This window comes from Callithrix jacchus, chromosome 7 (assembly GCF_049354715.1).
Source record: "Callithrix jacchus isolate 240 chromosome 7, calJac240_pri, whole genome shotgun sequence".
Lineage (NCBI taxonomy): Eukaryota > Metazoa > Chordata > Mammalia > Primates > Cebidae > Callithrix > Callithrix jacchus.
In genome coordinates this window covers 53205726-53218122 of record NC_133508.1, presented here as the reverse complement: position 1 = coordinate 53218122, position 12397 = coordinate 53205726, and the positions used below count along the sequence as shown (strand labels likewise).

Genomic DNA, 12397 nt, shown 5'->3' with positions numbered 1-12397 from the left:
ATGTATAAATATAAGGTTGAAATCTGTTAGCTCTAGAAAATATGACTGTATGAAATGAAACCAATAACCTAAGTAAATGCTCTATAACCTTCAGAAGGAAAAAAAATAGTGATTCATATAAAGGAATAATCTGGACAGACATAAGAAAGGGGGAACAGAGCAAGAATCTCTCAGTGATTCTTCCCCAAGCCCATGGAAAGAATGTGTCTTCACATTTCAGCATGCCTTACTTCCCTGTCAGGTATGGTCCTACAGTGCAAATCAGAGGGAAGGAACATACAAGAGCCCAAATCTGGCCTTTTAGGTGGAAATTCCAACTTTTTAAACACTGGCAATAATTTAAAACACTATACAAGGTGAATTAAATGTGTCTGCTAATCAGATGCCACCTTTCAAACCTGTAGGTTGTAGCCTTCAGTATGTAAGTGCATACATCTAGCTACCATAACTTGATAAAATAATCATCAAAAATCCTCTTGCTCACCAACTTTTTTACTGTAATTTAGTCCCCAGGCAGATTTTCTAAGTGTAGCCTACCCTTCTAGCAGTTACCTTTCTGAGTGTTGAGTGTAAGTATTTAGAAGCACAGAGTTGCTTTTTTTTTTTTTTTTTTTAAATTACATGAGCAGGGATTAACTCCATCAAATTCATCAGATCCCCTATGGGGTCAGGCTTCCGAGCCTACAATTCTGAGGGTGGATCCATTATATTACCATCAAAGTATAATGCCACCCTGAAGGCATCATTCTCCTCTAGAGATCTCAGCTAACTGAAACCTCTGCCTCCTGGCCTCAAGCGATTATCCCACCTCTACCTCCTGAGTAGAGGAATTACAAGCACCCACCACCACACCAGGCTAATTTTTGTATTTTTAGTAGATCCAGGGTTTCACCATGTTGACCAGGCTGGTCTCCAACTCCTGACCTCAAGTGATCTACCTGACTCAGCCTCTCAAAGTGCTGGATTACAGGTGTGAGCCACTTCACCCAGCCTCAACATCTTTCCTTTTTTTTTTTTTTTTTTTTTTTTTTCTCGAGATGGCTTCTCGTCTCTGTCACCCAGGCTGGAGTGCAGTGTGGCTCAATCTCAGCTTACTGCAACCTCCGCCTCCCGGGTTCAAGCCATTCTCCTGTCTTAGCCTCCTGAGCAGCTGGGATTACAGGCATGCGCCATCAGGCCTGGATAATTTTTGGACTTTTAGTAGAGACAGGGTTTCACCATGTTGGCCATTTGACCAGTTGCTTTTCTTAAATTAATTTTAAGCAGGCAAAAGAAAAATAATCTGAGTCTTTTAATCAGGTCAAAGAATTTGACTGTCAATTTTAGATATATACCACCTAAAATGAAAAGTAGGACATTTGGGATTAACAAGTTGAATAGCAGCATGTTTTTTTTTTATCATATACTAGTAATCAAAGTAAGCATTTTACATGAAGTTTTCATTTTAATTTTCACAATAACTTTATTAAGGTCCTTATGAAAAATGAGAAAGCTGGGTCAGGCGCAATAGCTCACATAGGTAATCCCAACACTCTGGGAGGCCGAGGTGGGTAGATCACCTGAGGTCAGGAGTTAGAGACCAGTCTGGCCATCATGATGAAAGCCCATCTCTACTAAAAATACAAAAATTAGCCAGCCATGGTGGCTAACGCCTGTAATCTCAGCTGCTTGAGAGGCTGAGGCAGGAGACTCACTTGAACCCAGGAGGTGGAGGCTGCAGTGAGCCAGGACCACATCACTGCACTCCAGCCTGGGCGATAAGAGCGAATCTCCATATCGAGAGAGAGAGAGAGAGAGAGAGAGAGAGAGAGAGAGAGAGAGAGAGAGAGAGAGAGACAGAGAGAGAGAGAGAGACAGAGAGACAGAGAGAGACAGAAAACACTGAGGCCTGAAGAGCATAAGCAATTTATCCTAGATTACCTAAAGGATAATCTATACCATATACCTAGATCTGTGATTTCAAAATCCATATACCTAGCTTTGAAGCTAAATTCCTTATTGAGATTACCTTCAACTTATTATTTTCATTTTTCAAATAAAACTTCTTGGCTTGGCACTCTGGCTCATGCCTGTCATCCAACAATTTGGGAGGCTGCGGTGGGCAGGTCAGTTTGAGACCAGCCTTGCCAACATGGCGAAACCTCACCTCTACTAAAAAACAAAAAATAGCCAGGTGTGATGGCATGCATTTGTAATCCCAGCTACTTGGAAGGCTGAAGCAGGAGGATTGCTGCAACCCAGGAGGCACAGGTTGCAGTGAGCCGAAATTACACCACTGCACTCTAGCCTTGACAACAGAGAGACTCCATTTAAAAAAAAAAAAAATTATTTGTAAAAAGATATTCTCAACCAGTGAAATGAGTTTTCTCTGCCTTAGAACAGTAAAGTTACAACCCACATTGAAAGGAAGCTTTTCTACTTAAAGTTATAAATTAGCTACCACCTTGTTATTAAAATTAACTAAAATTTGTTCATAATTTTAGTCATTGATAATAAATATGTCAACAATATATTTCACCCGTATATATTTAACCAGATTTCACAAATATTCAACCAAAATAATAGAAATAAATTGGTAGTATACACCTACAAAACTTAAAATGCTACAGAGATACCACATTTTCAGTGTCACAAGATTTGCCTTGCACAACTAGTGTCACCACCTCTCTTCCTCTTTAATCATTTAATTTTAATATTGTGCATCTGGAGGATGAAACAGCACTTTGCAAATCATCACTTCAAGTACTGAGAATAGTTAATTCAGTGGCCACATGCCAGTTTCTTTACTGATTACATACATATATGATCCAAAATTAATTTTAAAAATATTACTATGCTGAAACCATTCCCACTGATTGTTGAGAATTTGTTTAAAGCTAGCTCATCTGTTATAACAAAAGGCTGTTAACCTACCTGTCACTGCTGGTACTACTGCTGCTGCTGATTGAATCACTACTGGAGGATCTACTTCTAGAGCCGCTGCCGCTAGGGGACCTTGTGGGTCTAGACGCTTGGCTAGCCAGTCTCTGAGGAGACTGATTTCTAGACTGGGATGAATGTGGTGACCGACTCCTGCTGTGCTGGTAATTCCGGTCTGGCCTTCTGCCTCGTACCTCCCGGGTAATATCATCCCTGTAGATATCCCTGTGTACCACACTGGGCAGAGTAAACTGCTCCCGAGCCCTAGGTTCATATCGGGGGTCATGAGCATCAAAGCGATTTGGACTTCGACTCCGAGAAGCATAATAGAGCCCATGTTGTAAAGTCCGCTCTCGAGGATCTCTATAGTAATCCTGATCGTAATGTCTTGTCCGATCAAATCCTCCCGTCCCCCGTTCATGGTGTCCATAGGCACTATGTTCATAAGCACGCTCCCTGTTATCTGAAGCCCTGCATTTAGGAGGGGGGAAAAATATTTAATCAGAAAGGAGCAAGCAAAACTAAAAGCAAGTCATGCAAACATTCACTTCAGCATTGTCTTTGTCTTTGCAAATGGTCATTTTCTAAACAGCATTAACCTACTTAGTAAGCAAATGCTAACAAGCTTAACATTTTACTTTGCTCCAAAAATTATTTTCATAGCTGAACAATCACTGTTTTCATGTATATTGGGCTTTCATGACTAGTGTTTTGCAGCTCAGTTGCTCACTTTATTAGAGATTTTCTGACTTGTATACATAAATATACTATCTCCTTTTCCTGTTAGGTTTAACGGAACAAGAGGAGACTATTGTTTTCACTTTCATCTGATTAAAGTATATACCAAATTTTAATTACTCACAAATTTCTTTGAGGCCACATTTCCATGCTGCGTTTTAACTTAGACATGAAAGCCCCGCTGCAGCGTGTGTCTCACAGTAGGAAGGACTTTCAAGGAAGTCCAGAAAAACCTTTCTAACTTTAACTTTTTTTCATTAAGTTTTGACTGCTTGGATAATTATAGAAAATTACTAGACTACCTAAACTAGATTACATAGACTGCACAGTGGTGACCAATTACACTTAATAATAAAAATTCAACCTCAAAAAAAAAAACCACTTCAAATATCAAAATATTGGGTTATCACATGATGTTCTATGTAAATTTAAATAAAAAGTATTTTACTCCTTGTGCTATCAAATTCCAGATGACTTTAAAAATGTCTATTTCATAATTAAGTTTCTTAATGTATATACTCAATGGTAGTAGAAGATATGTTCTCTTAGCTTTTAGCTATATTCAAATTGCCTGTGATTAAGTTAAGCAACATATTCTAAGGTCACTTAGAATCCTGCTAAAATCATTTAGTAGGATGTATCTGTCAACCTAAAAAGTACAAAACATGTTGCATGTACAATTATATACATGCAATTATGTGTTAATATTAAAAACTACTTATAATCCTATGAAGAAATCATAAATTCTCTACTTTTGTAGCACATACAATTATGTGTTAATATTAAAAACTAATTATAATCCTACAAAGAAATCTGGCCAGGCACAGTGGCTCACATCTGTAATCCCAGCACTTTGGGAGGCTGAGGCAGATGGATCACCTGAGGTTGGGAGTTCGAGAGCAGCCTGACCAACATGGTGAAACCCCATCTCTTGACTAAAAATACAAAAATTAGCCAGGCATGATGGTGCACGCCTATAATCCTGGGCTGAGGCAGGAGAATCACTTGACCCCAGGAGGCAGAGGTTGCAGTGAGCCGAGATTGCACCACTGCACTCCAGCCTGGGTGACAAAGCGAGACTCCGTCTCAAAAAAAAAAGTTATCTACTTTTGTAGAGAAGTAGAACTCAGCTCCTGAGTTACTAAAAGACCATTTCACTTGAATTTCTCTTCAACCCATCTCTGGATCTATCTTCTATCAAAAGGGATTAAGGAATCATGAAAGATAAAGAATTAGAATATCTCCAAAGAAGAATATCTGGCAAAATCTTATGATAATTAATACTAGATCCTCAGTACATGCTTAGATTCCAGGTCTCTCCATTAATAGTCATTTTCACCCATTATTTTACTTAGTAGCAACCCTATCCTCCTAAGCTTAGTTTAGCTTTTTTGCTGCTATTGTGAAAAAAAACTGGCATGATAAACATTATATATCTTTACTTCTTAAATGTATTGTGACTTTCTCTTTTATTCACTACAATTCTGAAATTTTGATATTTCAATGTCTAACAAATAAGAAGGTATCCTTTGAGAAAATGTCATAAATAATTAATTTAGCACCCTACCAAATGTTAATCAGTGAAAGCCATTATTAATGATATAACAGAAACAATAGGCCAAAAAGTTCTAGGATAATTACTGCTACAGCTGCTATTTTATAAATATGCAAAGTTCTTATCCATTAAGAAGATACAGAAGGCAGGCACAAGAGCTAGCAGAGCTGAAATCTAATAGCTATTCTCTGATTCGCTATTAGTACTAAATACTTCTAGAGTTAGTGGGGGGAAAAAGAGAGTTTGACTTGGGTTAGGAGAGAAGCTAATATACACAGGTCAGGACATACCAACCTTTTCCAAGTGTGGAAACACGACCTATAATCCCAATTAAATCTAGGGAGAGAATTGTGAACATAACTTCCCCAATTTTGGCCCCTCTTATGGGGGTAATCCACCTTCTTAATGGGCAAGGGTGTCAAATGATATTTAGATGAACCACAAGAAAAAAAAAATCTTAGTGACCAGACAAAATAATTCCACTGGAAGCAAGTAGTCCCAAACAAACTGTAACTCTCAAACCCCCAGACTTCTTTCTTGAGAGAGTAGACAATTAGAAATTTATCCACATTCATAAATATTTCCAGTCCTAAGTATGAATCAGGCAGCTGGCAGAAGAGGAAATATCCTCTACAATTCCAACAAATGAGGAAGCACAGTTGCTCGCCAAGAGTTCACTTTTGTAGCCATCCAGCCCAGTTAATTTTGACTGCTGTATCCACAAGTGATAATCACCATGTGTTCAAAGCTAAAGTACCTTTGATTGGACAGCAACTTGCTTAAGAAATGATATAGTAATCCTCTTTCCCTGGGCTAGTGGAGTCTTGACAGCATGACATCCCATATATCCCAGCAATTAGAAAAGAATCGCTATATTCCAGGATTTAGGAAACGTCCATCATATCAATTTTCCCCCATTCCATCAAGGAGTGTAATTCCAACAATACAGAGATTGTGTAGATCCAAAATGGAAAAATCAAGCATTGCCTTCTCTCTTCATCCAAGTACATATTTCCATGTTAAAGTATTGTTTGTAGAATCCAAGTGGTTGAATCATTACGGTCCGCTAGATTATCTGTGACAATCCAATTTGTTTGTACACTTTATGCAGTGAAAATGGAGAGGCAGATATCAACTTCTAAAAGAATCTGTAGGCTCTTATATTCCAGAAATATTCCATATAGTACGAACACAAAAGCCAAATAGCTCCATCAGGTAGAAGGGATAGATCCAAGGAAGGACTTAACATTATCCAGGAGAAGGAATAATTAATTCTAGAAGACAGGTAACTCCAAAAATGATGCTTCCATAGGAAATCTTCCACCACTTTATATCTCAGGAACAGATATCCAATCAGCTGCAGGAAATATCCTCTACGATTCCATAAGATACCAGCCATTGGGATAGAAATCACTTCCGTTTCCAACCCAAAATAGGAAACATTGAGAATGCCCAAAACTTTAAATCCGTCTGGGGCCCCTAAATATGAGTTTCTGTTTCTCACCATATCAAATACAAAATACCTGCCTACAGAAACCTTGGAACTTACCCATCAAGTCTCCGCTCATAACGTCCTTCTCGTGCATGAAGTGACGGTGGGGGACCATAAGCAGGCCCTCCACCACCTCCTCTGAACCCAGAAACCTCTCTACTACGAGATGCTATGGAAACTGTATCATCCAATCCCCGAGCAGCACTCGGGATGGTGCCTGGTTCATTATAATCCGTGCGTAGGTCTCTATCTCCCATTTTGTTGACTGAGTTATGAGCTTTCTGTGCACTTTTGATGTCCACAAAATCCACAAAGGCAGCCACTCCTCCTTCAGATCCCCTCTTGGGGAGAATTTTGACACTTTCCACACGGCCATATCTGGAAAAAATAAAGTCAACATTATTACTGCATATTAATTTTCCAAAATGAGATTTAAAAAAATTTTTTAGACAATTTGCATTATGTATGTAGGAGGGCTGAGCTGCAAAATGACTTTTTAAATGGCTCTCTTTTACATTTACATTTTTGTCTCTGGGGAAAATAGTTTCACCGCATTACTATATTACTCTCATTTTTTAAATATAATATTTACTAAACTCCCCTTCACCTTTCTAGAACACTTAGTTGAAATACGTTTTTCTTTTTCCTTTCGAGACAGAGTCTCCCTCTGTCACACAGGCTAGAGTGCAGTGGTACAATCCTCCAACTCCCTGCAACCTCCAACTCCCAGGTTCAAGTGATTCTCATGCCTCAGCCTCCCAAGAAGCTGGGATTACAGGCATGCACCACCATGCCCAGCTAAAACTTTTCTGTATTTTTAGCATAGACGGGTTTTGCCATGTCCCCCCGGCTCGTCTCAAATTCCTGATCTCAGGTGATCCATCTGCCCTGGCCTCCCAAAGTGCTGGGATCACAGCACCCAGCCTTGAAATACACTTCTCAGAAGCTTTTAGAAATACTTATATTCGAAAAACGATTACTGACCCTAGGATAGAATCAAAGCAATTGATGCTGTGAAGTAAAACTTCTATTAAAAGAAAGGAATCTGTAAAACTTCTATTAAAATAAAAACATACATAGCTATTTCACAAATTTCATTTTAACTTAAGTGACAATCGTACTGGAAAACTGAAGTACTCAAACACTCCTTACTTAAAGGCAAAAATAGGCCAGGCGCGGTGGCTCACGCCTATAATCCCAGCACTTTGGGAGGCTGAGGCAGGTGGATCACGAGTTCAAGAGATCGAGACCATCTGGTCAACAATGTGAAACCCCGTCTCCACTAAAAATACAAAAATTAGCTGGGCATGGTGGTGCCCACCTATAGTCCCAGCTACTCGGGAGGCTGAGGCAGAAGAATTGCTTGAACCCAGAAGGCGGAGGTTGCGGTGAGCCTAGATCATGCCACTGCACTCCAGTCTGGGTAACAACAGCGAAACTCCGTCTCAAAAAAAAAAAAAAAAAAAAAAAAAGGCAAAAATAAATCCAAATATTTTTGTGCCCATTTGCAAGTGATAGTCTAAGTTTTAATGTAATTTTTTGCTATTTAATTTTCTTTTTCCAGGGAGTTAAAAAAAAACTGTTAAATTTTTAACATAGACATAATTAAAATTACTTATACAGGCTGGGTGCAATGGCTCACACCTATAATCCTGGCACTTTGGAAGGCCAAAGCAGGTGGATCATTTGAGGTCAAGAGTTTGAGACTAGGCCAGGCGCGGTGGCTCACGCCTATAATCCCAGCAATTGGGAGGCTGAGGCGGGTGGATCACAATGGTCTCGATCTCTTGACCATCGTGGTCAACATGGTGAAACCCCATCTCTACTAAAAATACAAAAATTTGCTGGGCATGGTGGCGCATGCCTGTAGTCCCAGCTACTTGGGAGGCTGAGGCAGGAGAATTGCTTGAACCCAGGAGACGGAGGTTGCGGTGAGCCGAGATCGCACCATTGCACTCCAGCCTGGGTAACGAGCAAAACTCTGTTCCAAAAAAAAAAGAGTTTGAGACTAACCTGGCCAATATGGTGAAACCCTTGTCTCTACTAAAAATAAAAAAATTAGCCGGGCAAGGTGGCATGCATCCATAATTCCAGTTCCCCAGGAGGCTGAGGTGGGAGGATCACTGGAACCCGTGAGGCAGAGGTTGCAGTAAGCCAAGATCGCACCACTGCACTCCTGCCTGAGTGACAGAGTAAGACTCCATCTTAAAATACACATATATGGCTGGGCGTGGTGGCTCACGCCTGTAATCCCAGCACTTTGGGAAGACGAGGCAGGCAGATCACGAGATCGAAACTGAGGCCATCCTGGCCAACATGGTGAAACCCCATCTCTACTAAAAGTACAAAATATTAGCCAGGCATGGTGATGGGTGCCTGCAGTCCCAGCTACTCGGGAGGCTGAGACAGGAGAATTGCTTGAAACTCGAAAATGGAAGTTGCAGTGAGCCAGGATCTTGCCACTGCACTACAGCCTGGTAATACAGCGAGACTGTGTCTCAAAAAAAAAAAAAAAAAAAAAACATATATATATTTATCTATACAAATTAATAAATCTCTAAGAAAATCTTTTGATAGACCATACATCCTAATTTTTATTCTTAAAAAAAAAGTATACAATGTCTGTAAAAAGGGAATTATAAGGTATGTGTTATATTTTGAAGCACATGTGAGAAATAAAATTTGGAATCACAATAGAAAATCATGAAAATGCCATAAATTTCATTAGGAGTTAATACTTTATGTACACGTAATTTGGCAGAAAAGCAGGCACAAGCACTTTTAAATATAACATTCTTATTTGCTGACAATCCAGTCATAATTTTATACTTCCTGTGAAGAAGCTGACTTTATAAGAAAGCACAATTTTTCTTTTTTACATCGCCTCACATGATTTAAGTTACCATCTCATACAAAGTAAATAATCCCAAAACCAGGTTCATCAGGAAACTGAAATAGAAGTAATAAAACTACTTGGCACAAATTAATTTATTAAAATGTCCTTTTTCACCCCTTTATTGAGCAGCCCCCAAACCAGAATAGTTTCAGAGGGACCCTCAAAAAGAACCTTTTTAATTTAGAAAAAAAACCTGATAGAAATTGAAATACTTCTTTCCACACAGACACAAATGCCATCCAATGTATTTGACAAAGGACTTTTATCTAGAACATGAGAAACCTTAGCTGGGCGCAATGGCTCACACCTGTAATCCCAGCACTTTCTGAGGCAAAGGAGGGTAGATTGTGAGGTTAGGAGTTTGAGACCAGCCTGGCCAACATAGTAAAACACTGTCTCTACTTAAAATGCAAAAATTATTAGCCAGGCATGGTGGTGTACACCCGTAGTCCCAGCTACTCGGGAGCCTGAGGCAGGAGAATCGCTTGAACCTGGGAGGTGGAGGTTGCGGTAAGCCAAGATCATACCACTCCACTCCAGCCTGAGAAACAGAGCAAGACTCCATCTCATTTCAAAAAGAAAGAAAAGAAAAGAAAAGAAAAAAAGAAAGAAAGAAAAAAGAAACCTTACAACTCAATCGAATTTTCTCTAAATGGTTAAAACATTTCACCAAAGAAGATAAATAGATGGCAGACAAGCACATGAGAAGATATTCAAAATCTTTAGTCATTAGGGAAATATAAATCAAAACCACCGTAAGATACTATTTCAAGCTAGGCACAGTGGCTCACACCATAATCCCAGCACTTTGGGAGGCTGAGGCATGAAAACACTTGAGCCCAGAAGTTTGAGACTAGCCTGGACAAGAAAGCAAGACCCTGACTCTATGAAGAAAAAAAAAATAGCCAGGCACGGTGGCATGTTTCTTTGGTCCCAACAGCTGCTCAAGAGGCTGAGTCAGATAAATCACCTCAGCCCACAAATTCAAGGCTACAGTGAGCCAAAATTGTGCTACCGCACTCCAGGTGACAGAGTAAGACCCTGTCTCAAAACAAAAAACAAAAACCAGACATCTACTTGACACTCACAAGAATGACATTTTTTTTTTTTTGAGACAGAATCTAGCTCTGTCACCCAGGCTGGAGTGTAATAGCACAATCTCAGCTCACTAAAACCTCTGCCTCCCAGGTTCAAGTGACTTTCCTGCCTCAGCCTCCCGAGTAGCTGGGATTATAGGAGCCCACCACTACGCCCAGCTAATTTTTGTATTTTTAGTAGAGACAGGGAGGAAAACAGAAAAAGTAAGTCTATTATTTACATACATGCATGCAGGGGGAAAAAAAAAGAAAGAAAAGTAAAGGCGGAATTTCACCACATTGGCCAGACTGGTCTTGAATTCCTGGCCTTGTGATCTGCCCACCTTGGCGTCCCAAAGTGCTGGGATTATAAGCATGAGCCCCCTCGCCTGGCTGAGAATGGCTTTTTTTTTTTTTTTAGAAGGAGCTTCACCCTTATTGCTCAGGCCAGAGTATAGTGGCACAGTCTTGGTTCACTATAACCTCCGCCTCCCGGGTTCAAGCGATTCTCCTGCCTCAGCCTCCCAAGTAGCTGGGATTACAGGCATGGACCTACACTCCTGGATACTTTTCTGTATTTAATATAGAGATGAGGTTTCACCATGTTAATCAGGCTCGTCCTGAACTCCTGCCCTCAGGTGATCCACCCGCTCATCCTCCCAAAGTGCTAGGATTACAGGCGTGACCCACCACTTCCAGCCATGGCTATTTTTTTTAAACTCTAAAAAACAAAAAAATGTACATCCCTGCAAACACTTCTTTTCTGTTTTTTCATTTTTTTGTTTTTGGCTGGGCCAAAATCATGAGGTCAGGAGATCGAGACCATCCTAGGCCAACCTGGTGAAACCCATCTCTACTAAAAATACAAAAAATTAGCCAGGTGTGGTGGCACATGCCTGTAGTCCCAGCTGTTCCAGAGGCTAAGGCAGGTAAATCACTTGAACCTGGGAGGCAGAGGTTGCAGTGAGCCAAGACTGGACCACTGCACTCCAACCTGGTGACAGTGCAAGACTGTCTCAAAAAAAAAAAAAAAGAGAGAGAGAGAGAGAAATTTAAATCCTTATGCGTAGGTAGTAGAAATATAAAATGATACACAGTCCTGTGAAAAAGTTTGGCATTTTCTCAAAAAGTTAAGCACAGAATTACCATATGACCCAGCAATTTCACTCCAAAAATTGAAAACTGGGACTCAAACAAGCAGTCTCCACCAATGTTCAGTTCAGTGCAGCACTATTCAGAATAGCAAACAGCGTAAACAACCCAAATGTCCATCAATGGATGAAGAGATAAACAAATATGGAATACACATATAATGGAATATAAGATATTAAAAGCAAAGAGGTTCTGATAACATGCTACAACATGAATAAAACTTTGAAAACATTATGCTAAATAAAATAAGCTAGATGCAAAAGGACAAACAGTATATGATACCACTTATATGAGGTATTTAGAATAGTCAAATTCATAAAGAAAGTAGGCCAGGCACGGTGGCTCACACCTGTAATCCCAGCACTTTGGGAGGCCGAGGTGGGCGGCTCACCTGAGGTCAGGAGTTTGAGACCAGCCTGACCAACTGGGAGAAACCCCACCTCAAAAAAAGAGAAAGTAGAATAGATTACCAAGACCTGAGAGAAACAGGAATGGGGAGTTATTGCTTATAGGTAGAGTTTCTATATGGGATGATGAAAAAGTTCTGAATACAGCGATGATGGTTACAT

At 40.0% G+C, this 12397-nt stretch overlaps 1 protein-coding gene across 4 annotated transcripts in view; it reads right to left on the bottom strand.

Moving 5' to 3' along the window:
- The window catches only part of SPEN (spen family transcriptional repressor), a 97527-nt gene that overhangs the window by 62949 nt on the left and 22181 nt on the right, over nt 1-12397 (bottom strand). For 2 of the 4 annotated variants that reach the window (XM_009000464.5, XM_078330441.1), the window contains exons 2-3: nt 5507-7082; nt 2914-3390 (exon numbers count right to left, since the gene is read on the bottom strand). In XM_009000464.5, the coding sequence (XP_008998712.3) occupies nt 2914-3390; nt 5507-5787 (758 nt within the window). In that variant the 5' untranslated portion in view covers nt 5788-7082. The remainder of the gene's footprint in view (nt 1-2913; nt 3391-5506; nt 7083-12397) is intronic. The other 2 variants (XM_002750316.6, XM_078330440.1) reach the window with 1 other exon arrangement.